General features: G+C 38.3%; 1 protein-coding gene across 4 annotated transcripts in view; it reads left to right on the forward strand.

The window, feature by feature from the left end:
• PTPRQ (protein tyrosine phosphatase receptor type Q) overlaps positions 1 to 26,908 on the forward strand; it is a 149,786-nt gene that overhangs the window by 16,033 nt on the left and 106,845 nt on the right. For all 4 annotated transcript variants that reach the window (XR_013537098.1, XM_078376942.1, XM_078376943.1 and 1 more), the window contains exons 10-22: positions 1,946 to 2,215; positions 2,627 to 2,887; positions 4,317 to 4,447; positions 5,088 to 5,217; positions 7,560 to 7,710; positions 9,801 to 9,907; positions 12,555 to 12,652; positions 15,255 to 15,420; positions 18,315 to 18,575; positions 19,807 to 19,967; positions 20,908 to 21,019; positions 21,596 to 21,822; positions 24,598 to 24,667. Coding sequence is in view for 3 of the 4 variants with exons in the window: in XM_078376942.1 (XP_078233068.1) it covers positions 1,946 to 2,215; positions 2,627 to 2,887; positions 4,317 to 4,447; positions 5,088 to 5,217; positions 7,560 to 7,710; positions 9,801 to 9,907; positions 12,555 to 12,652; positions 15,255 to 15,420; positions 18,315 to 18,575; positions 19,807 to 19,967; positions 20,908 to 21,019; positions 21,596 to 21,822; positions 24,598 to 24,667 (2,145 nt within the window). In the remaining variant the exon portion in view is untranslated. The remainder of the gene's footprint in view (positions 1 to 1,945; positions 2,216 to 2,626; positions 2,888 to 4,316; positions 4,448 to 5,087; positions 5,218 to 7,559; positions 7,711 to 9,800; positions 9,908 to 12,554; positions 12,653 to 15,254; positions 15,421 to 18,314; positions 18,576 to 19,806; positions 19,968 to 20,907; positions 21,020 to 21,595; positions 21,823 to 24,597; positions 24,668 to 26,908) is intronic.

Below are 26,908 nucleotides of genomic sequence, written 5' to 3' on the forward strand. Positions count from 1 at the left end.
TGGAGATGTTGACTAACCACATTCCCACTGATTTCATGGCCCCTATTCTAGTGTGACTTACACTCTAAGCAACAGACTTTTAACTGAAGACTTTTAACTGTTAGTGCATATGACTTCTATTAGGTAAAGGTAGTCCAGTCGTGTCCGACTCTTGGGTGCGGTGCTCATCCCCATCTCCAAGCCGTAGAGCCAGCATTTGTCCGTAGACAGTTTCCGTGGTCACGTGGCCAGCGCGACTAGGCATGGAACGCCGTTACCTTATGACCAAGGTGGTACCTATTTATCTACTGACATTTACATGCTTTCGAACTGCTAGATTGGTGGGAGCTGGGATAAGTGTTGTGAGCTCACTCCATAACGTGGATTTGATCTTATGAATGCTGGTCTTCTGACCTTGCAGCACAGAGGCTTCTGCTGTTCAACCCGCAGCACCACCATGTCCCTGGTAGGCATCCTTCAGTCTCAAGAGACTATGGTATCATGCTCTGTATGGAGGTCTTGGAACAGTGTCTTGTGTGGCTGAGAAGGCCAATTCGAGAGTGACAATCTCTTCCACACTGACTTCTATTAAGACAGCATTAAAACTTAGATATTCTTGTGAAATGAAAATAGAGGCATATAGTGATTGTAATTCACCATGCAGTTAAACAAGCTTGTAGAATCTCCTTGATAATAAACAACCACACTTTTATTAAAATAATTTCATAATTGTGAATCTGAATAGAGCTGGAAAAATAAAATGGTTTATTTCAGGGAGCAATGTTTTTCAGTACTTAAGGATTTGTACTGACTAGAAATTAAAAACTTAGAAGCATACCCAAGTTACTAAAGAACATACATTTCCATCTGTGCAGTTATCCGCCAAGCAGAGATATTTCCGCTATCAATAGGAAAGTTCCTTGGTTTCTCTTTTTTTCTGCTCCTAGACTGGAGAAGGCTGAGAGAGTTGAGTCTTTGCCAAGACAGTATGGTTGTGAGTAATCTAGGAACTGTCCAGGGACTTGTGAGAGATTTCTCTCTTTATTATTATGGTTATTTGGAAATGCTTGCATTTGTTTTGTTTAATTAAGTTATGTACAGATAAGAAGCTCTATGTTATTATTCTGTGATAACATTATCTTGTTTTAAAAGAACAATGTGTAATAAACCTTAATCTCTTCTTAGATGACAACCCAACTTGCTTAGTGATTTTCCTGCTCTGCATGTATATGAGAAAATTCCCCATTTAAGAAAGGGAGAGGAAATCCTTTAGCCCCAGGTGTCCCCCCCCCCCTTATTCAGCCTCCTAGTTCCATACAGGAGACCAACTATTCTACAACAAAAATTCTCCAAACTGTTAATGAAAAGTGGTTCCTTCATCTCTGTTGGATGAATGGATGTTGTTGGTAGCAGTCAGCATCAAGTCAGTGAATAACTAAGGTGCTCTCTCTCTCTCCTCATAAAGGGGGCTGAGGGGAAACACCTTCACAACCCTAGCTGGAATAACTAACAGTAGAGAAAAGTATACGTTCTACAACATCTGAAGTGTCACAGGGTAATATACAAGTCTTCTGTTAGAACATAGTAAGAAACTTTGGAGACAAAATCACACACCTTTTCTGTAGCATTTCAATCAGGTGAGGCGGTGTATATTCTGATCACAGGACTGGGTATGGTTTACCTGGCCAACCATCTTACCCAGTATGGATCCACATGGTCACGAAAACATTAGAAGAAGCCTTGCTGGTTGCTGCGTGACTTGTATATTGCAATTTTACCAGACATTTGTTTTTATTAATTATTTCATGTTCTATATTTTAATGTTTCATTTAAATATTTTATTGGTTTAAAAATATTTTATTTGTTATTTGTGGCTTAGTGATATTATTAAATATGGGAGTCAGTAAGGAAATTGATTTTAAAACATATAGATGAATATAATGTGAATATCATTTTATTTGCTTAGGTGTGAGTCCGCCCACTCATGTATTCATCCTTCCAGAAGATATAGGAGAAGAGCATGTTATTATCTACTGGAAACTGCCACAAGAGGGCCAGGAATCCTACATTCAAGCACGACCTGTAGCAGTCATGGACAAAAACATTACATTTTTAGTGAACAACACGGACAGTTTTAAAATTGAACCCCTGATACCAGGAATGACTTATGAGATAGGTGTGGCCACCATGACTAATGGAAACAGGAGTGCCCTCAATACTGTTCAATGCACACTTAGTAAGTTTTTTTTAAACATTGATAAATTTGTTTCTAACATTGTTCAGAATTAAAACAGAAATCCTCAGAAGCTTTTCATTTCATTTTCAAGGAGTAAAGTTTTGTTAGTACTTGACATCTTTATCTTTTGAGGCATTGGATGTTTTATGATTACATTTGATGAGTCAAGATTAAGAGTTGTGAAGTTTATAACATTTAGCAGATAACAGAAACAGAATTAAAAGTGCACGCTGTATCACAGCTCTTCATAATTGTTTGTAAGCAATATTGTATCTGACCATATTTGATCAGGCAGTCTTCCTTATGACTATACATTGTTCTCTATTAGAAAATAAGGTGCACTTTTACTATTCTGATTTGCAGCTGTTTTAAAAATGCTTTTTTTTTTCATTTTTCCCTTTCTGTTGCCAGAACCCAAACCAGTGAAGACAGTTATTCCTTACGAAGTTCATACTACTTTTGTGATTTTATTTGTTCAAATGCCTGCTGTTGGAATCACTGATGGCATACGTGTTATGAGTAAAGGAGACTTTGATGCATCATTTCCTTTATTGATTGATGGGAAGGTAGCTGTAGAGGATTTAATCCCAGGCACAGAATATGACTTCTTCATTTCCACAACCAGTGGATATATGTTAAGTTCTGCATACCACTTGCCAGCTATTAGAACATGTAAGTTATGAAACATCCAGAACTTCAGTATTCAGTTGGTTTGGTTATAACATAATTTGCCCAGCTTATATAGTGTTTTGATTATAACTGCACGTGGAAATCTCTGTGTGGGGCATATTTAATTAAATCACATAAATTCTTGTTGGCACGTATTGGCATTAGTGATTTGTCATCCCACAGCTGTTTGAAGTCTACTAATAACAGCTACATAGTGTGTTATTAACATGGATAATATTGTTAGTTTTTGACAAATCACTTCTTTAATCTTATTAGCTTGAAATATTCAGTCTGACAGTTGTAATTTATTGCACATTAAATCTGCATAGGATTGCAACCCTGGGTTAATTATGCATAGGATTGCAATCCTTGTTGTTGCTGCAGGTGGTTTTTTTTGATAATCCACAGCCTCTTTTGCTGTGCAATGGTGTATCTATATGTACAATAATACTGAGTTCTATCATTCTACAGTCAACTTGAATATATACTGATGGACATTAAAATTCATAGAAAATAGATTGGACCTTAAAATAGTAGAAAATAGCTAGAGACAAAAGATTTCAGATATGCAATATATCGGTGATTTTTTTCCCTTCTTGGCAAGAAGGCAGAACCTCAAGGAGGATGTTCAAGACATGATGGCAGACCCTAAAGGAAGAAATTCAAAATATGACAGGAGCCCCATTCTGTGTTTTGTATGTGTTTTATCTTCACTCTAATGTACCTGTTGCCAAATCAGTAAGATTATATATCCATGGTAGGCTTAAGTGCAACAAGATGTGTGTTCCTGAAAAAAATACAGAGTGCAACAAGTTAAGGTTAAAGAAGAATAATGACATACTAGAGGCTCCCATACTGTAGGCTCAAAGATCTGTGGCTCAATTATGAATGGCTTCAGCATTTTATTATACTCATTCTTTAAACTAACTTTCCAAACATTAGAAAGGTTGAAGATAATAAAATAAATATTCCCAAAGAAAGGAATGGCTACATGGCAGCCTGAAAGATGGGTCCCCCAGAATAATTTGATAAAACTCAGTGTTTCTACAAAAGTCTAATGAATTTATGGTAAAAACATAACATAAGGAACTTAATGTTCTGCCTCTTAGACCATGGTCTGGAAGAACATAAAGTACCACCAATGTACAGAATATGGGCATTCCTGATCAAGGAAACATTGAAAAGTTCTTCCTTCTGTTCAAAACATTTCTAAGCTGCTGCTGCTTCTTTTGATGTAATGTTTGAAAATGAAACATAACTCATAAGTTTAAATAAATTGAGTGCTACAGTTGAAACTAATTGGTGCAATATCTCTGTTAGTGCATTTGGATAATGGCAAGAATCTAAAGGGCTTAGATATTAATCCCTCCCAGTTTTTGTTATGACATGAAAAATGTTTATGTGTGATGTACATGTTTTACATATCTTGTAGGTCTTGCACCTCCACTAAATGTACGTGAAGGCAGAGTTACAGATACTTCAATAGAGATTCTTTGGGATCAAGCAGATGGAAACTTTGAGCTGTATGAAGTCAAATGCGTAAACTGTGCAGGTACTTTTACGGTATGTTTAAGAAGAGCAGTGATATATAGCCAAGATCATTCTTGTTGACAAGTTTTGAAAAGAGGTAGATCTATGCAGTCATTTTACTGCTGCTTCATGTTCCAACTGATGTTGTATATATGAGTAGATGCACCCAGATGCTAGCTTCTTATACACTTGGTTTAGTCATTTTGTACTTAATAAGGCACAAGTCCAGAAAGATGAAAAGAAAACCAGACAGGAAAGGCCAAAACAGATGAAGGGGCAGTTTACCAATTGGAGGTGAGCTGTCTTACTGAATAAGCAACATGCAAAAGAGTCCCCTATTTGCTCCTGGTGACCAATCACAAAAAAGTAGGCTAATGCAAGGCTACCCAATCATCAAATTTTCCTTTTATTTTTCAGTCTCTTAGACTTTTCATTCAGTGAGGAGAGATCCTGTATTGTGTGTTAGTAAGGTGAAGAACATTTGGGGGATGAAGTGACAGATGCACTGAATGTTCTTGAATGCATAGTCCAGTCTTGCAAAACTACCAGATGAATTTGTACACTCAGGACGAATTCATAGCAGATGTTCACTGTGAAAGCTGCCTGCATAATGGGATGGAGACATGGAGCCTGCAAAACCATAAGACTATGTTCTTCCTTTTTTTATTTATAGGTCCAAAAATTAACGAAAGAAGTGGCAGAATTTTCCAATCTGATCCCAGGCTTGCAATATAATTTTACGATTAAAACTGAAAAAGAAGGATACAAAGACAGCCTTCCTGTAAGCATACAGGTAGAGACAGGTAAAACAGTGACAAAACTCCACTTTTTTGTGTGTGTATATGCGTGCGTGGGGATGTTTACTTCAGGTGTCACTAAATACATTACATGGAAATCATTTCCCTAGTAGATGGCAAGAGTTTGCAGAAGAGATTCTGTGAGTTCGGTTAATTGACTATAATAAAAGTTTTCCTATTAAAAGCCTCTGTTTCATGCATCTGATAATTGTTAATTTTTAAAGAATGTTAAAATATAATTTATAAGGTACCACCACTCTTACTCCCTTTTTCATTCTAGAAATGGCTAGGACCTATCAAAGATCGCACAGTGGTGCCTCGACTTACAACCATAATCCATTCCAGAAGATGGATGTAAGTCGAAAGGGTTGTAAGTTGAAGCACCATTTCCCATTGAAATGCATGGGGGCGCGATTAATCTGTTCCAGCATTAAAAAAAATACCAGTAAATAAATATTGTAAAACAATGCAAACTTATCTTACCAGTCCGAAGCCTCCTCTTATTGTGGTGGCAGTGGTGGCAGCAGCCCAGCTCTGGAAGGCTGAGCCTGGCCGGGATGCTCCAGCTGCTCGCCTCCCAACAAGCTCTTACGTAGGACCCTATCAGGAGGCAAGCAGCTGGAGCATCCCAGCCAGGCTCAGCCTCCTGGCGCTGGGCCATCACCGCATCTCTTTCCTTAACTGTTGGGGCGAAATACCTACAAAGCAGGAGCCTCTTCGCCACCAATGGCTTGAATTTCCTGCCTTTCCCCCCTGCCTTTCCTGGTCTCAAGTTGAAGCTCTGGCCGCAAGTCGAAGCAAAATTTTGCGTCCAGAGCTGGTCGTGCATCGAAATGGTTGTAAGTAGGGGTGTACATAAGTCAAGGCACCACTGTATGTGATCTTCCCTATTAAGTTGTTCAGATAACATTTTGAGTACAGTGGTGCCTTGACTTACGAATGTCCCCACATATGAACATTTCAACTTACGAACAGCTCCGGTCGCAAAATTTTGCTTCGACTTGCGAACGGAGCTTCTACTTACAAACAAAAATGTGGGGAAAGTGGGAAATGGACTTTGGACTGCCTACTGTGGCCTGGTACTGTAATTTTAAAATGTAAAAATTGGTTTAAAAGGTGCTTGGTTTGGTTTAAAGCTGCTTGGATTTATAGGTGTTCTGTTTAAAAGGTGTTCATTCCCTCCCACCCTCCTTTCCTGCTCTTTTTTAAAACCTAAGTTATCTTAAGTTAAAAAAATTCTCCCCCAAGTGGTAGAGAACGGAGTAACCGGTTTTGCATTAGTTCTTCTGTTGCACTGGCTGCTCCTGCAGAAATGCATTGCACACAATGGACTTGGGATATCAATGCCAGCAGTACTGGCAATCACCCCCCACCTTGGTGGCATTGATATACAAATGTTTCAATGTATCTTCCCAAAGGAAAGAAAAAAACTTGCCAGTAATGTAATGGTGGCAGCCGCCCCCGCCCCCCCTGGTGACATACTTTTATTTATTTATTTATTTTATATCCTGCCTATCTGGTCGGGCGAGGACCACTCTAGGTGGCTAACAATCGCAAATAATACAGTAAAATATAAATAGACAATTCTAGGTGATAACTTCTTGATGTATCGGACATGAAATTTTGTCATAAAGTAACGTGTGCACTGCAGTTATAGTGGCCACATTCCTGGCTTCAATACTGAAAAGAAGACCTGCTTTTTTCAATTCTGAAAAAAAACAAACCACAGGTTGTGCACATAGGCAATCCTGGTAAGGAATGCCCTGATACAAGAAACCCTCCTGGCAATGGGGAAATGTTCTGCAGTTACACCACTAGCTAGGAAAATGTCTCAGTCTTGACTCTGCATCATGCAACCAGGAAATAAAATACCGACATAACATTTCCATTGTGTGAACAGGGCCCAAGACAACTTTTTTCAGCCCCCTAATGTACTGGACAATACTTCCCATCACCTTTAGCCAGCATCTCCATGCTGTTTGGAAATGACAGGAAGTGCAGTCCAGTTTTCAATTAAGGAAAATTAAATTTTCTTTGACTGCACTGTATTCAGTTTTCGACCTGTAGTTGGATGAACGTATTACTCTGATTTTATTGGAAAGATCTAGAGGGCTGCATTTTGTCTATGTCTATTGCATAAGTTTGATAAACAAATATGAAGAATTATACAGGACTGAACTAGATTTTCCAATGTCTGGTATTAGGAGATCAGAATCTACTCGTTAATCATCACTGACAGAATGCTGTCCCCTTGCTGTTCAGAATCATCAGTTGTGATAAGAATAAATATTGCTTTAGAAGTATGACAGAACTGCCATTTTTAACATTGTTCATATCTTTGTTAATAGTGCCAAGTTCAGTTAAGTATGTGAATTTCAGTGAAGACTCTGGATCGATAACTTTTACTTGGCCACCAGCACTTGGTATATTTGATGGATACATCACTACATTGGTTTGCAAAAACTACAGCAAAGAAGTAAGGTTATCTTCAGCTACAAGGTATTGTTTGAACAATAGATGTTACTGCCTAACCATAACATGATTAGACAGTATGGGTATAATATGACTATGGTTCTTTGTGTCCTAGAGCAGTGGTTCTTAACCTTGGGTTACTCAGGTGTTTTTGAACTGCAACTCCCAGAAACCCCAGCCAGCACAGCTGGTGATGAAGGCTTCTGGGAGTTGCAGTCCAAAAACACCTGAGTAACCCAAGGTTAAGAACCACTGTCCTAGAGCAGCCATTCTCAATGAGGGCCATATCGCCCCCTGCAGGAGGGAGGCGCCTGGCACATTTGAAAGTTACCATAGTCTGGAAACAATTTTTCACACACCATCATATAAGGTTTGTTATGTGGCCTGATTTGCCTGATATTCCTTTTATATTGGGTTTGTGACCATGGGCAAAAAAAGGTTGAGGGTGTCCTAGAGCTACAGAGTTTTCTTTGTTTGGATGGGGAGATGTGCTATAAATACATTAGTAAAGATATTGAAAGGAACTGTTGCCAGCCTAACTTCCTGAGGGAGAGCGTTCCATAACCAGGGATGCTCTCATGTCCCCATCAACTGTGCCTGTGCTGGTGAGAGGAAGGGCTACTCTGACCATCTTGAACACTGAGAAGGCTCATGTGAGGCGATAGTGCTTCAGAGAGCCTGGACCCATGATATATAGAACACCTTGGGACCAGAAATGGACCAGTAGCCAGAGCAGTTGTTGTAGCAGGGGCATTATACAATATGCTCTCTATAACTGGCCCCAGTCAGCAGTCAGGCTGCTGCATTTTGAAGAAGCTGAGGTTTCTAAACCATCTTCAAAGGCATCCCCATCTAGAGCATGTTACAATAATCCGAGCAGGATGTAATGAAGCTAAATCAGACATCTCAAGGTGCAGCTGCCAGACCAGTTTTACTTTGTTTGATGAATACATCTATACCTGCAACTATCTATCTATACCTGCAACTATCTATCTGTCTGCCCATCTGTCTCCCTTTCTCTCTCTCTTTATCACTGCTTCTCTCCCTTACCCGTATATTCATAGAGTCAAGTAGGATCAAGCGGGTTTATATACCAAATCTTGTTTCATTGTCAAGGACTAACATGGCTACCTCTCTGGATGTATCTCCACTATCATCTTAGTAGAAATCCACAACATTTTTCTTCACCTCCTTTCCTCTCTGCAGTCCTTTGAAGTCCTGAAAACTTGATGTGAAGGAGAGGCTGTAGAAGGCATGACCCATTGATTCAACTGATGGAAGCAGTTCCTTCTGTTTATGTGTCTGTCTATCGATCTGTCTGCATGCATTGTCAAGTAGAATCAAACATATAAATATATCAAAATGCCAATATTAGTGCAGTGGTTCCTAACCTTGGTGTTCTTGGACAGCATCTTCCAGAACCCCCAGCCAGAGCAGCAAGCAGTGAAGGCTTCTGAGAATTGCAGTCCAAGAACACCTGAATTACGCAAGGTAGGGAACCACTGCCTTAGTGGATGCCTATTAATACGACAGCATTTCCTCCCCCTCCTCTTCCTAGCCATCAATAGGTCTGGAGAACTTCTGTCCATCTGTTATTGTTTTTTTGGTCATATTTAGATTACTTTGCCTGTGTGTGATAGTATCCAGAATTTTTTTAGAATGCAGAGTTGCTTAGTCTTTTCATGTCATATGTGTGCGTATGTATGTAGCAAATGATAATTTATCACCCTTTCACATACACATGGCTGATTTTAATTAATATGGATTAATCTGTAATGTTGTTAAACTTTAATATATATGGGCCAAAATCCTGTTGGTTAGCATAACAAATTGCACATGAGTAAGCCCATTAAGTCAGTGGGGATTTGGTGGATCACCTCCTCCCTAAATTCTATTGATTTAATGAGCCTACTCTAATTATGACATACTTTAGTATAGTAAGTCACAATTACAGTAGGTCTATTTGAATCCATGGAACCTGTAGAGGAAGTGACTCACCAAATCCCTATTGATTTAATAGGCCTATTCTACTGTGATTTACTCTGCTAAGCAACAGGATTTGGGCCATGGTTTCAAGCTCAACATATTTTTTACACATATTTTTCTTAACTGTGCAGGAAGTTCAAGTTTGATGGTCCCACTTCAGGAGTTGATTACTTCTTTAAAATTGTTACTACCAATAAATTAAAGAAGAGTCTCCCTACCATTCTGAGACTTAGCACTTGTAAGTTTATTTTATCCATTATAAATTATAAGATCAATTATGACACAATAATGAAAGGACATTACATTATTTTAACAGCTGGGGACAGGGGAAATGCCTGCAAGACCTCATGGTTCATATGCTAGTATAATTTGGCTGACATCTGGCATTCTATATCTTTACTAGGGCTTTGGAACACCATTATTTGTTCCAGAATGTTTGCAAAAATGCCGTAGTCCAGCTCCATTCATAAGAGAGCAGTCTAGAGAAGCAGCAAAACCATGAAAAGCAGAGGTCTCAAACATGCGGCCTGGGAGCCATTTGCAGCCTGCAGGATGATAGTTTGTGCCCCCCGCCTTGCCTGCCCCCCAAAGCGCCCACATGTCGTCCTCTGCTCTCAAGAGTAAAAAAAAAAAGCCTCGCCTCGCTCACCGGCTCTCTCCCAATACAGTGCCTCTTGTACCCTCCATCCGGAAGTGCAGTCTGCTAGCCGGCCCGCTTGTCTGCCGGTTGGCAGGCTGCAGTTCCGGATGGAGGGTGCAAGAGGCGCTATCTTAGGGCTGAGCCGTGAGCGAGGCGCACTGCTGGCCCTTTTCCACCAAGCGATGCCTGAGAGCAAAGCTCGCTCCCAGCCCAGCCTTGAAGAGTGCCTCCAAGATGCCAACAGCAGTTGCTGCCGCCTCCTCTTCCACGGAAGCGGTTCTCTGGCTCTCTTTCTCTCTCGGCACCCCCAGCACCAGCCTGGCCAGCGGCCGCCTTAGCACCCAGCGGTGCTTCCTCCTCCTCCTCCTCTTCCTCCTGCTTCAGCAGCCTCGGCTCTGGAGGCTGCCTGGGCTCACCTCGCAAAGTTTGCTCCTCTGTCATGGTGGGGGTAGCTGCTGCTGCTGAGTGTGCCTTTTTTTGAGAGAGAGGCCCTCAGAGGAAAGTTGCCAGACCTCTGCATGTGTGGGTGTGTTTGTGTGCATGAGTGCACACCTGCACGCACCTGTGGGGGGACCCACCCCATTCTGTTTAATTTCGTGGGTACTGATGGGGGCTTTTCTCCTTTGGCAAGGTGATTCTGTGAGGGTTTTTCTAAAATTTTATGTCGTGCCCTCCCCCCCCCGCTAGGCAGTCGCCGGTGCTCCCTCCCTTTTCCGCTTCTTCGTTCTGCTGCTGCTGGTGGTGGTGGTAGTGATGAATGAGCCGGAGGGGGTCACGGCCAGCGATGAGGGCTTGCATGCCCCTCCTCCTCCTCAGAGCCCCAGCCGGGCTAAGGAAACTCCCGGGTAGCTTCCTCAGGCTCTTGCTCGGCTTGGCAGAAAATCTGATGCGGTCCAGCCTCACTCAGACTCTGCCTCCAGTGGCCCCCACGTAAATTGAGTTTGAGACCCCTGATGAAAAGTGAGCTTGGCTAATCTTCTTCCAGGACAATTAAATCAACATGAAATGCATCTCTATTTTCTTATGTAGTCTTGATTAGAAATGGGAGCTTTGCATTCATCTCCTGGACTAGACACAGGTGGCCAGTCTAACTGGACCCTCCTCCCTTAACTGGGTGTCCACTTACTGCTTGTGGCACATGCGGCCGTTGTTCTTAGCATCACACCAGTCATGGAAGTAGCCTCGCTGGAGCTTTCCTGCCTCCCGGTGCTGCTGGGATCAATCAGCAGCTGAGTGGAGAAGCTTATCATCCTGCCCCTTCGCTGGATTGGTCAGCAGCACAGGGAGGCTGGGAAGCTCTAGCTGGGCTACCTCTGCAATTGGCACAGTGCAAAGGACAATGTACTGTACTGCAAACAGTAAGTGGATGCCCAGTTCAGGAGGAGGGACCAATCGGATTGGCCACCTGTGGCGGTGAGCTTCATATTAGTTTTCCCCAGATGATGAATACAAAGCTCCCATGTCTAGTCATGATACAAGGAATGAATTGGAGAAAATCAGGGGAAAACCCAATCATTCTCTATATATCTCTTTTAAAAAGGCTGTCTCACATTTTTAGAATCACTTCTTTAAAGGTCTACAGCAGTGGTCCCCAATCTTGGGCCTTCAGATGCTCTTGGACTACAGCTCCCAGAAGCCCTCACCACCACCTCTGCTGGCCAGGATTTCTGGGAGATGAAGTCCAAGAACATCTGGAGGCCCAAGTTTGGGGACCACTGGTCTACAATGACATGCTTATATATAAGCACTAACATTATATTTATTCTTCTAAAATTTCGCTGGAGAGTGCTTTTATTTTATTTTATCAGTCTTACATATGCTCAAATTTGCTGGGTCATTTCTCCCTTTTCTCCCATGGAATGAAACACTGGCTGAAATCCTGTTGCTTAGCACAGTAAATTGCACTAGAGTGGGCTCACTGAATCAATTGGGAGTTTCTGAGTCAGCTCCTTGGTAAGTTCCATTGATTCACATAGGCTTATTTTAAGCGTGACTTACAACGCTAAGCAACAGGATTTTAGCCATTGTGTATATAATATTCCTGCATACTATCACAAAGCTCATATAATGATACAGTATCTGTTGTTAATTTTACTAAATAGAAACATGATACAAAAAAGTGTTTGTAAGCTTCAAAAATATGAAATTTTTGGCCTGTTTTATAGTTAAAAATTGATCCAAATTTGTCTTTTCTTACCTTGAAGGAATTATTTGAATAGCCAATATATCCCTATTTTTACTTCAGATCCGGATCCACCAGTAGATTTAAACATACTTGGGATAGAAGAAAACACAGTTTATTTGTCATGGGAATTTCCAGGGGGAGGATATGATTATTTTGAGGTAAGAAAAAGAATGTGAAGAAATTATTATTCACTCTCCTTTCTTCTAGTAACACATATTACAAATCCTAGAGGTGGATCTATACATGGTGGGGAAAGCAGCCTAGAGAAACATGCCCTAGTGCATATCTTTTCCTGACTAAGGATTAAATTTTTATCAGGAAAAAATTGTTCAGTGAGAAACAGTTAAGAAGGCTCCTCACTGTCCCTGCATTCTTCTTCCATTAGTGACAGTATTGTGTAAATACTATATTTTTAAAAAAGGATCATAGAATGATCGCCTGCAGTATTACAGCTTCCTTTGGCCTGGTTGAGTAAGAAAAAGATACATAACAAATTCATTTTGTTATTAATCCTACAGTCACTTAAAAAATATCTAGATTTGTTTTTCATTTGGCAAAGTCCTAGTGACATAATTACTGTTATGTAAACTGGATCTGGGTGCTGGAAATAATTACCTGAATTTAACTGAAAGATTCCTATTGCTCTGTTTCTGAGGATTTGTTCTGCCCTGGGGAAGCTTTTGGGAGCTACAGTATGTATGTATATGGGAGCCTTTAACAGTAAACCCCCACCCCCAAAATCACTGCTAGATTGGTAGCAGTGGTCGTGATCATAGTGGTGGCAATCTGATGCCATTTTTTTCACTATTAAAGGTTTACCTCTCCTCGTTCTAGGGCTCCCAAAGGCTTCTCCAGGGCAAGCCTTGGAGAGCCTAAGGGAGCCTTGGATCCTGAAAGGTGGGGTAGGAAGCTTTCAATTAATTTCAGTTCATTATTTCTGGTCAACACCACTGTAACGACTCCGACAGAATATTATTCAGTGTGTGTTTGTATTTTGCATGCACACACAGAAATAAGTCTTGAAACAGTACTTTAAGGATTTTTAATGCGTTATGGAAAAACGTGTCATGCAATATTAATCATAATGACATAATGTTATTGTCTGACGAACCATGGAGCAAAAAACTTAGCTAGGCTGTGCTCTTTTGAAGTAAAAGAGATTAAGATGTAAAATATTAATGAGGGAGGCTTTAGAAGAGTGGTTGCTTAGCAAAGTGCACCTGCACAAATAGGATCATTTCACCAGTCATTTAAAATTAATCATTTCAGTTCATCCAATTTTCATTATATGCTTAGGAATTGATGGTGTGAAAACAATAAAAAGTGATTTAGTAATTTGTTTCCCTCTCACTTTCTGCAGTTTAATGCTTTGTAATTAGTTATAATTTGCAGGAGTAATTATTATACAAAAATCTAAATTAAGACAATCTATATACAGAGATCTATATGGACAGATCTCAGAAGTTCTTGGAAATTCTGCTAGAAATTCTTCACCTCTATAGATGTAATTTCATTTTCTTATCTGGTTACTCCTGTCTAACCTTACACGGTTAAAGTATTTGACAATGCTCCTTCAAACATGACAGATACGTTTTTCTTGAGCACCAGGTGTTTTATATTGTGGAGGAACTCAATTATATACTTGAACTTCCCAACGTTATAATACAGAAATGCAATGGTTAAGGAAGCACCATCATTCATATAGGAGGTCTGCATTTTGATCTTCAGTACAAAAAAAAATCAACATAAAAACTAAAGGTGAAAAATAAGTTCATGCATGCTGATGCTGTACACTACTAAGTCACTGCATGTGCACAACGGCTGTTACTGGGCCTTACCTTTGCAGTGCATATCCAAGGCCTTGCTGCTCAATGGACCCCAATTAGTTCTGAAAGGAGAAAGGGTTGCACATGCATGAGAGGGTGTCAGCAAACAATCTTACCCCATTGCAGCAGGGATGCCTGTCACCACATCACATCCTCAGAACTAACACTAAAAGAAAGCAACGCAAAACCACTTTGTAAAGATTTACGTGGGCAATTACATGGCATGGCTCCTACTGCTGAGCTCCAGCTGCGTCTACCATCTTTATTCCCCCAAAGTACTCTATGAAGGCAAGTTCTCACAGAGCTCCTGCCTGACTACATGCTAAAAACAAGAAGACAATCTGGCTCTTGGTACTTCCTGATCGCTGAAGCAGTGGGGAAAACATCAGACAGTTTGAGAGAAGGGCGAGGGCAATGAGACAAAGAGGAGGACATGGGGAGGCACCAATGGAAGACTGGGCAAAAGATAAAACTATGGTAGTTGTGGCATGGCCTGGTTGATATTTGGGGCAGCCACCCAAAGGATACATCTCCTCCTAAGTATCCCTCAAACCTGGCAGATTCATTGTCTGTGCGGGTTAGCCTGGTTGCTATTGACTGGATGCAATGGTGTTTACTTACGTGCAGAAGCTATTTTCTATAAAAGAAAAATGAAGCAAAATCCAAATATGCCATCTGACTTGGTAAGAAACCTGCTATACTAATACAAGAGCTACCTCTGGTATCAGTACATGAATGTTTGTGCAATCTCTTGAGCAAATGCCACTTACTATTCGCCTTCCATGTACAGATTTTGGATCCAACCTGTTACCAAATGTGCACTCTTTGCTGTGTGTGTGTATGTGTGTATTCTGCTTGTTTGACAACGGAGTCCTTTGATAGTATTTAAAGTGATACAAAACATATGACTTGGAAATATGTCTTTCTTCTCTAGCTTTCTTATGGCCTGGCAGAAGGCCACAATATTCTTCATACAACTACTATTGCTACTAACAGGGCAGTAGTAAGAAATCTGATGCCTGGTGTAGAGTACATCTTTCAAGTAAAGACAATTAAAGGAGAAGATTTCAGTGAGGCTGTGGAGAAAAGAGTCACTACAAGTAACTGATAAATTATTTGTAACTTATTTATTTGATCTTTAAATAACAAATGCATGTATTTAGACAATGTACAGTAGAATATTGAAATTAAATTAGACTATGGTTACATATGTAGGCTGCCTACAGTTCTGTTCTGTGTTGAACTGTTTATGGGTACCTCTCTCCCCCTTATCACAACAATACACCCACAACAAAAAACACGTTGATCACCATAATCACCGAATCTCCTGAAAAGGTCAAAAGCTGATCCCACAGCTATAAATACTTAACTATCCAACAAACTGCACCAGAGCACAGACAGAGTTCTGACTCCTGTCCTCTGAAGATGCTGGCCACAGAGACTGGCGAAATGTTAGAAAGAAAAACTAAGAACGTGGCCAAACAGCCCGGAAAACCCACAACAACCACCTTCATTTTAATTCTGAGAAAATGTACTTTGTTTAGAATTGAATTCCTGTTTGTTAGCAGAATGCTTTAGTCAAACTTTTATTACAGTTAATTCCATTAAGCCATAGGCCTGGGACAAATTTATTTAGGCAATTTCCTAAGACTCAGCCATTCAGGAAGCCTAAATGTATATATGAAAAAATTCCAGTTAAAAGTGCTAAAATGTGCACTCACTGCAAGGTAAATGGCCTGTATTCCACTGAGTACTCTCCAGGAACTTACTGTAGAGCGTTACTTTGAAAAAGTCATTCATTTGCTGAAAACCTAAAAATTTTCAATGTTTTTTTTCCAAAGATATAGTGTGTCAGAAGTAGGTGCATTGCTCACTGCTTTTTATTCTGTTTTTGTTACTTCATTTTTCTATGGGGTTGAAAATAGTTTTAGGATTTGTAATGGAATGGCTTAAAACTTGAAAAAATCCACACAATATTGCTTAAAACACCTTACAAATTAACTGGGAAAAGTAAATAGAAAGTATAATGAAACAATGCTTGTAGTATCATTCTACTATATATTGCTTCATTACTTTTGAAATATAAGTCTGTTATACTTTCATTACAAAAAAAACTATATTGTAATTTGTTACTTCCTTGCTCTGCATCTTTCAATTAAAATAGATAGCTCCAAATGTTCTCTTTTAGCCTTATAATTCCATCAGTGCTGGCTAAGGGTTACATGCATGGATCAAAATATTTCCAAATATTCTTTTCCTATAGCCTCTCCTGGGTTTCCAAAAGTTGCTCCTGAAGTCTGAGCATCCTTGTGGGCAATTAAATGTAGTGTCAGTGGATGCTACCAAAAGAGAAAACTGGTGAATCACTTTGTCCAGCCAATGCATATGCAGCGATGATTTTCCTTGGCTGCTGTCCTATTGAATCTGTCATTTTATGTCAACAAAAAACTAATAGTTCACCATTTGCTAATCTGATCCCAGGCTTGCAATATAATTTTACAGTCAGAATTTGGTGATAAATAAATAAAACACAAGCTCAAGTATATTAAATGCTATTGTTGAAACTAAGTGGTACAAAGTTTTCATTAGTCAATCTCAGTTAGTCAATTTATCTTAGTGAATCTCTGACATTGTACCTTTCTGTGACATTACTGTACATATATTTTAATATCTTTATTACTTTTATCTGTCAGAGGGTTAAATAGGGCATGAAAGACAACAGCCAAGACCCTGTAGCTTAGTGTAGTGAACTCCAGTAGAGTGGGCCCATTGAATCAATGGAGATTTAGAAAATCAACTTGAATGAGCCTGCTATAACTGCACCTTACTAAAGTCACAGTTAGAGTAAGCCCATGTGAATAAATGGAATTACAGTTGAGTCACCAAATCTCCCTTGATTCACTACACTAAGGGAAAGGATTTTGGTCAAGAACTCACCCATGGGCACACAATGCCTATGCTTAGGCTTCATTCTAAAGAACAATTTGGTGCTCCTGCATAAATCTGAACGAATTTTATGTTGTTCCTTTCCATCTTCCTCTCTTTGCTTTCTTTTTTTGTTCACATGGAGCAATTCCCTGCCAATTGAACCTGATTTAAAACAACCATAGTTTCCTTCATAGTCAAGCTATGGTTTGATCATCCTGCAACCCATAACTCCACCCCATCTATTTCAAATTTGAATTGTGTGCAACAGGGAAAGAAGAGAAATAGAGACAAAGGAAGTACAGAAACACTTCATTTCTCCAGGCTGATCCTTAAGTGTAAATCTGAAGTATTTGATCTCGAGTGCTGCGGATGTAAAGATTGCTAGGCTGCTCCCATGCTTTTGCTTAGCCTGTGTGCTTCACCAAAGGCAACAGAGACATCTCTGGAGTTACAACCTGGCTTTTGTGAGCAGAGGGTGAATGCCTGTAGCCTGATACTTAAATATATTTTCTTTTACACTGAATTATCTCGTTATTTCAAGTCAGATTGCTGATAGAGACAATAGCTACAGTTCCGTGCAGTATTTTGAATATTTTGTTTCGTCCAGAAATTATGTATATCTTGTAGTATCTAAGCTGAAGAAGAGTTCTGGTAAATGAAAATGTCTGGACAAACTCGAATGCTATAACATTTTAGTCATCCAATATTACTGATCTTATTTAACTTTCATTTTTACATTAATTATATTTACTTATTCTGATTGTGAGATTCCATTAGGTCTCTATATAAATTGGTTAAAACATTGTGGACTGGCCAATAAACTGAATGAAACTGTGCCTAGCAAACCTCAGTGGCCATCATGCATTGTTGGGTATCTGTTGCTGGGTTTATATTGCCAGACTGTCAAGACATCCATGTTTTAATAGCACAACTGAGAGTTTCTGCAAAGAAACATCCAGTGTATTGTGTAAACATCTTGTTTGTGTGTTTGTCAAATGATGTAAGCTTTCTAAGCATTTTGATATTTTTCAATATCTAATCTATTATTCTTTTTTTTAAAAAATAGAACCATTGGGAATATGTGGCCTAACCTCAACAGTGGTAAATACTTCATCTGCTACATTCACATGGAATCTGAGCAACACTAACTTCACACATTATAAAGCATCTGTGTCAAATAATACATTCACAAAAGAATATACTGTCCTGAGAACTCAGAGGCATTTCACTATTACAGATCTGACTCCTGGTGGGATTTATAATTTTACAATACAGCGGGTAAAAGACACTACAGAAAGCGTTATTGTCTCTATTGAAGTCATTACAGGTTTGTAATTTTGTCCGTTTCTATGCTTATTATTTATTAATATGCTGTTAATTATGCATTCATATTATGCCACCTTATGAAGAGTTTCATACACCAGGACTTTGTGCAAGTAAGCACTGTGTACTCACCAACCCCATATATTTCAAGTTATAGGAAGAAAAACACATGTATAGTTATAAACAGAAGAGTGAGGGGCCATTTACAGTTATTCTACCCCCCCCCCCCACAAAACAATTTAGAATGGATTTATCCTTGTATGTGATAATATGAGGCATCTTCCATGGTTGCTTTATTTTACAATGTCCTAAAGTGTAGACAACTGTCTCTACTAGGAAGTTGTCAACATTCAGAAATGGGATAGTTTGGTGAAAAATTCCTCAGCATTCCATCTAACATGTAAAGTTCCTGATGTACGAGGAAGTTTGTTATGAGCAGAAGAATTCAGAAACACATAAACCACTCATCACTTATGGGCCCTCACAAGTTTAGTGGAATACAAACATGGAATCAGGGTATGAACTATTTTAAAGATAAACACATTTTAGAGATCAGATCAGAACAAGTGCTTTTTTTCTAGCTGTAATCCAGACACATCATTTTAGAAGAGAAACTCCAGTTCAAACTCATATCTGATTTGTTCTTTCCTTTGGTCAGGTTTCACTCTTGATTTAGCTATGAGTGTTGTGAACACCTTTACCGGTATCAGATTTTTCATACATGGATGAAATAGTAACAATAAATACATATATTTTAAGTTTGTGTTGAAGCTGATATAAAGTTTCAATATCTGTATATTATTAATAACTTGCATTATTATACAGACATATGGCTCCTTTATGAACAGAGAATGGAGGAAATCTGTCAATTTCTAATTTGAAGAAAAATTATTATTATTATTATTATTATTATTATTATTATTATTATTATTATTATTATTATTATTATTATTATTATTATTATTATTATTATTATTATTAATAATAATAATAATAATAATAATAATAATAATAATAATAATAATAATAATAATAATAATAATAATAATAATAATAATAATAATAATAATAATAATAATAATAATAATAATGCATTTGAAGGTACACACCCAGAAGCTATGTCTTTTGTCTCAAGTATTTGTTTCTGGTTTGTTTTGTTTTCAGTGAGGGCTGGGTAATGTAAAATAGTGAATACCACAGGGGGAAAAATAACATATAAATACAATTTCTTTAAGAACCTGAAAAAGTTCAGAAACTGAAAGTCTTCAACGTATCATCACATTCCTTTTCTCTGCGCTGGAGACTACCTCCTGGATATGTAGAAAAGTTTTATGTGCACCTTGTACCTTCCCATGGCTTTGCTTCTATCCAAGATGTGGGAAGTGGAGAGTATCAGGTATGTGGGGGCTTTTGTTTCATGAAGCATGAATAGTCAGCAATTGTTTATGTCCTGTGCTGATAGGAAAATTGACCAAGCATGATGTTCTTTCTTTAAGCTTTTAAACCTAGACAAGAATGCAGAAAATACACATGCCAAATTTGTGAGAGCAAATTTCAACATCTATGGTTTTGTTGCCTTAACAACAATGATGATACTTCTTCTAAGTCTATCACAGACCTCCAGCCAGTCATTTAAGGGTTCATGAATAGTTTAACAAAGGCAGGGCAGAGCTATTGAGTAATACAGTCTCATTAATTGTGTGCTTGCCAGGAGGATCTAGACTTAAATCATTAATGCAGGCAACACTTCACTCTTAAGCCATCACAAAGTTATAGGAGCACTGTTTGATTCCACTATTTGAAAACAAAAAACAAAAAAACCACAAAATAATTACCATGGTTTTTCATTTTATTTTGCTTCTTTTTTTTACTGGAGCTACAAAGGCACAGGTACTTCTTACAAATTCTTGCTGTTGACTGTTATAGGTTTTATTCCACATTATGATAGCTATACATGTTTTTCAGAAAAGATGAACAGAATAGTGTGTTTGACTGTGAGGTACTAGGATGGGAACTCTGCACAACCCTAAAAGAGTAAATGAATAGAGCTAGTGAAGCAATCTATTAACTGGTGGATCTTGATGCTTTTGAATGTTGCCTTTTCACATGTTCAATAGGAAATTTGCATACTGTGATAATTCAATTAGATTAGACAAAATTAGGTGTCTTCATAGGCGTCTTCATGGTGGTACGGCCGTAGGCAATTCAGTCAGAATAATTTTTAAATATATTTTGAATTGTGATGTATGCCTTGTACCTTAGTAATAAGAGTGGCATTTGTTTAATGTTTTTTTGTTTAAACTGTAAGTTTTAACTTGGGTAATTGAATATTCTAGGCTGACATTTCAAGCACCACTCCTGGGACAACATACAATGTGACTGTTTCTGCAGTTACCTCTTCCGTGTACAGCTCACCTGTCAGCAAAACAGTGACAACTAATGTAACCAGTGAGTTTATGACAATGTTTCACTTCCCTTGCAGAATATGGTATATTATTACTTACTACTGTATTCTGTTAGTCTATTTTTATTGAATTGTTGGAGGTTGCATTTTTAAGATAAATTGGTCTGGGGTTTGGAATGGATAGAACTTTGAGAAAGAAAGAACATTTAGAAACAATAACATTGCTAGAACAAATTTGGCAAAACGTGAGCAATCAAAGATTCATTGGAGAAACTCAATTCCACAGATTTTGCAGAGCTTCAGTTACAAAGGTTTGATGCTAGAGGAAGCTTTAATAATGTGTTTTCGAAACCAAACTGGCATCAGGATCTATTATGTGATTATTTCAGCATTCCATTTTTTTTTAAAATTCTTATGGAAAGAATGTACTTGGTCTTCCAAAAGTCATTTAATCATCTTTCATAAGTGTTCTAAAGAAGGCCAACTTCATATTAGCTGCATTGATGATTAACCGATGATTAAAAATTCAGATAAGTCTTTCCTGGAAAATTCTTTTGTTATTATGCACTAACTGCAGAAGTATTCAGATATAGCTCAAATAAAGCACGTCTTTTCTGCAGATCCAGGACCTCCTGTTTTCCTTGCGGGTGAACGAGTGGGATCTGCAGGAATTCTCTTGTCTTGGAACACACCACCACATCCAAATGGGAGGATTTTGTCCTACATTGTTAAATATAAGGAGGTCTGCCCTTGGATGCAAAATACTTACACTCAAGTTACAACGAAGCCTGATAGCTTGGAAGTTCTTCTCACCAATCTCAACCCTGGAACAACTTATGAAATACAGGTAAATTCTCAAGCTTGCTTTCTAACTACTTGTTAAGTATAGATTAAAATTTAGTGCTCATTAAGTAAAATGTCAGAATGTGAAACCATGTTATAGTCATCCATTCTTTGACCAAGGCACTGAATTTCTGAACAGCACGAAAGAAATAACCAACAAAGATTTTTATTTTTACCGCTCACTACTTTGTCTCTGGTTATTTATTATTTATGGTCAAATAAGAAAGTAATAGGTATGAACTCCATAAGTTCTAAGTACAAAGCCTGGCTATGTATGGTGCATCATCCATGCATCATTGATGCAAGTCAGGTTTCAGGTGATCAAGTTTAATTTTTAGAAATGAAAGCAATTACTATTGTCATCACATTTTCATTTAAAACTTTATAGCAAAATTAGTGGCATCAGTGGAGTATGGGGTATAAGAATGGGTTTTGTTCCAAGCCATAGTAGTAAACTGATAAGATGCATTCTATTTCCAAATATAATTGGCTCCCTTTGTATTTTAAGAGTGAATGCAACCTTCCTTCCTTCCTTCCTTCCTTCCTTCCTTCCTTTCATCAGATGAGTTCTAACTATGTTCTGATAATAGTTTTCAACTGTTTAGTCTTGCCTATCCTATTAACAGAAGAAAATAAACTGCAGAAACTATTTTTCTTTGTGGAGCAAACCAACATGTGATTGCATATCATTTTGTGGTCTGTCACCATCATCTAACAATATATGACTTTGAAGATCCTTATACTGCACCATTAACTAAAATTTATCAACCTTGGAGATTGGGGCTTCAGTATATTTTTGTCAATCAACTGAGAATACTTGCTATCTTCACTCATTACAAATACTGTATATCTCTAATGGTTATGGTATCTTAGCCATTAGAAATATGTAGGTATCTTAGTCTTCACCATTTCAGGGCACACTGTTGTATTTATTATTGCATCATTTAGAGTTATTGACATTGTAGCATAGAAGCTCATTTGCCTTGGTATGTATCACTCAAGATTTCCCCATTTGATTTTAGTAGTTGTTCACATGTCACAATAAAGAAATCATTTATATATGCTGAATCAACAATTCCAATATGGCATATAAGCATACACTCTGCACTAGGCAAAATATGCACACAGAAGCACAGTAACCTGGAGCTGGCTTTCTCACAGCATAAGCTTGTTTAGCCAGGCCAAGTGTAGCATCATGGACGCAACCATGTTTCTGGAACCCACTTTGCAGAATGTATAGTAGCAGATTTGGTTTTGATGAGTCCAAGACTTCTGTCTAATTGTGATAAAAATATACTGGGTCCACCCCAATGTACTATAAATCATCTTAGATAAAAAATTCGTTGACATGTGGGTTTTGCCACAACTCTTGCAGAGCAACTGAAAGATCAGCCACTATGATCTTTCCCACATGCTCTTGAAAAGTTTGGGCAAATACAGATGCCACAGTGCCACATAGTGGCCATTTACACTCTCATTGCTCAGGGGCCGTTTTCATGGAGCCAGTCACTTGTAAACTTACTGAGGTTTGCACAGAAATATTAGGTGAGTTTTACTGTACAGTTTACTGTACAGTCACCCCACACATCTGGTTTGCACATGAAAGCAGTTGCTTTTTTAGCAAGATCATGGTTGGTCATCAGGCTACATTTTATTGGCCGAATAGAGTTTTTTGTTTAATTGTACTTCACAATCTTACTACGCTATACTAAAAAAACTGCATCCAAGTGTGAGTACAATTTATTGTTCCCCTTTTTTACCTCATAGAAGTAAAAAAGAAACTAAAAACATACATATAAAACAGATACAAAAAAAGAGCGCTGTAGATGTATATTGGCCTCTTATGAAAAGTAGTCAATAAACTAAGCCATCCTAATAATTATTTTCTCTGTTCATATGGATCTCTATCCTGTTCCTGATCTTATTCTTGTTGCTTTGGGTATTTTTTGTTTCTGCTATTCACTTTTTGGGACAAGTTGAACCAAATTGAAAACCAGAAGTCAGCTTAAGGTTAGTATATAGTAGTTTTTTTAAAAAAAATATAAAAGATAAGTCTTTTTAAGAGTTCTTTTCTACTAAGCTTTCTGTATAGCCATTGCACCAGTGAAATGACCATCTGTTTAAGTGTTTCAGAAACAGATTTATTAAAGGCATACAGTACTAGGAAAGTTATCCCAGTTTTGGTTCAGGAAAAATAAACAAATAAGAGAAAAAGAGAGAGTCCCTCTTCAAAAGTAAGGCAGATTTTCAAGTGTAAAATTATTTTATGGCTCAAAATTAAAATAGAAGGCGTAATGCCTGCTCAAGTACTTCCTTCCTGCTAACCTCTGTTATCAAACATATTCCTCTTACTCTTTTTCTTATTGTTCAAGTAATGTTGGTAGAAACAGCAGTGATATCCAGTCTTCCTTCTCCATTGCTCTCTAAACCACTGTGCTGATGTACAAAAACGTATTGGACTATGGAAGATAGAGTTCACACTATATTTACAGAGTAGACGTCTAAAATGGGCGGGATATACATTAAATAAATAAATAAATGTCACATTTTTTCTTGGTTGTTTTTTCAATGGGACAAGGTTGCACAATGTATCTGGCCAATGGAAGGGAGAGAAGGAATAAAATCTCCTGATTATCTCATGATGCACCACTATTGTTTCTCCTGCTTGGAAGTTAAGCTATGCAGATTTTAACTGATGTTTTAGCCTTGCTAACTTAGATATTGCATGAATATCTCAATTTCACCTTGTAATAGTGTTGGTTGTTTTCCCCCCCTCTAGGTTGCTGCTGTAAACAGTGCTGGCATTGGAATATTTAGTGACCCATTTCTTTTTCAAACTGCAGAAAGTGGTAACTTGATTTACAATTCTTTTTAATCAGAGTTTGCTTCAAACATCATAATTCAACTTAGCTGTATGGGCGATAAGACAGCAAGAACAGGGGTGATGACTACTGAGACATCCTCCTTCTGTTTTAGATTTTTGGAATTTACTGACACTAATGCCAGGTTCTAGATAAGTTCTTACGCAACGATTCTGGTTTGTTTGTTTCTTTTTTTAAATTTAAGCTTGTTGGGATTTTTTTTTTTTTTTTTACATTTTTGAGCTACTGACTTCGCTATCTATGTCTTAGCATGGGTTGTTCTGTGGGCAAGATGAGGACTGACCTGACAGATGTTGCAATTATACATTGCAAGAACCCTCCTTAAGAAAAAGTGGATGAACAATGAAAGGAAAGTGGATGAGCAAGGAAAGCTGGGCTAGGCATTAGAATGAACATCTTTCTCAATGGCTGAAATGCTAGCTAACAAGGATATCTGTGTTGTGACTCTCACTAATGTAAAAGCTTCTGTGTTGAGGATGTTCCTGATACATGTGGTGGGGATGACTGGCCAGAACACTGGTGCTTCATTTAACTGTTGTGCAAGAACAATGCTTGTAGAAATGTAATGGGCCACATGTTCCCTTTTGGTTACTTTTGCTTGCTGGCTAATTACATCTTGATGCTGCACTAACAGTATATATCAGATGTTGGCAAGCTCAGTGATTATGAGGACCAATTTTATATTCATACTCTTGGATCCTGCCATTGGCCATGCTTCCCTTCAGGGGTCATGGAGTCATTCAGGAATGGGAAAAACATGCTTCTAGGGCAGAAACGGATGCTGAGATGTGATTAGCAGAGAGAGTTCCATATCTACGGAAAGCACCTGAGTGCATGGCAGGGATTTCCTGTAGTTTGCAAATTGGCTTGCTTTGTGGGATTAGCCTTCATGACTTTAACATGCATTCTTTTCAGGTCTGATTTCTTAAACACTAAAGTCTTTCAGCTGTAATCACAGCCTCTCTAGTATTTATTTTCATCCCTGTCTTCCCCTTGTGAAAACAAAGGATTTAGGAGTGGTTGCCTTTTTTTTAAAGAGGAGAATCACACTTCCAAAAACATTTAGGAAATGCAAGATTCCTGGCTAAAACAATGTGCCTGCTCCTATGGCTCCTTCATTTAATGTGGAAACATGATCTCCCATGTGCTGAAACTGAATGGCACAGAACATTTTTAGAGGTGCTGTTGGAGGGCACAGGAAAGCAATCAGGAAGCTATTGGATATGCTGTATATTACCCACCTCTGGTATATATAGAGGCAATTACTTATTTTTTAAAAAAAACTCCAAGTTTTATTGCATGTTCAGGAACACAAGCAGCCTTCCTCTCTAAGGCTGCTTGTGGCAAATTAGCAGCAATTTTCCACACCAACATACACAATTCCACTTGCACATATGTAATTTGCTCATAGGATTCTGTCCATTATTTATTTTTTTTCATTCCTGTACAACTTAATCATAAATTGCTACAAATATGAACAAGGTAAACCACTGATGTAGTACAAATTATTTAAAGTCACATCATGAATAAATTAAATGTAGGTAGCTGGGCCACACTGCATGGAAAGCTGACCTGAAACGGCAAGTCTTGAACAGTAACTTAATATTAAGAAACATAAGTGCTTACCTAATATGGGCCAAAATCCTGTTGTTTTTCAATGTCCGTGTAAGTGAAAACATACAAGTATAGTCAATGAACTAACAAGGTACTAGTGTCTGGCCTTATCCTGGGCCTGGCTCATCAGTGCACAATAAGGAACGTGACCCATATTGTTTTAATTTACTCAAGTTAGTTTCAGTGACTTCCTTATTTTTGCTTCCATAAGTGTAAAGCCTAATAGGTTTTCGCCCATTAACAGATAATATTGCACACGTGAAGAACTGCAATGTATCATCATCTTAGAACATCAAGTCCAGTCCCTGTCAGTGAGGCACAGTGAGGAATCAAATTCCCAAGTGCCTGTGCATTTTTGGCAGCAGTTATATTTGGATTTACATAAGGTGGCTAGATGCAATACAGAATGAAGCTGCTGAATCCTTTACAGATGTGTAGGATGACGGCATTTCAGGAGAAGTAGGTTGTAGTTCCTACCAAGAAATGCAGCAGAACAGATTGTCTGCAGATTACATTTAGACTTTTAAAAACGAAGATTACTTGACCTCTATTTGTGGGTCACTTTCTATATAGATTACCTTTATATCAAAGTGT

This window comes from Pogona vitticeps, chromosome 5 (genome assembly GCF_051106095.1).
Source record: "Pogona vitticeps strain Pit_001003342236 chromosome 5, PviZW2.1, whole genome shotgun sequence".
Taxonomy (NCBI): domain Eukaryota; kingdom Metazoa; phylum Chordata; class Lepidosauria; order Squamata; family Agamidae; genus Pogona; species Pogona vitticeps.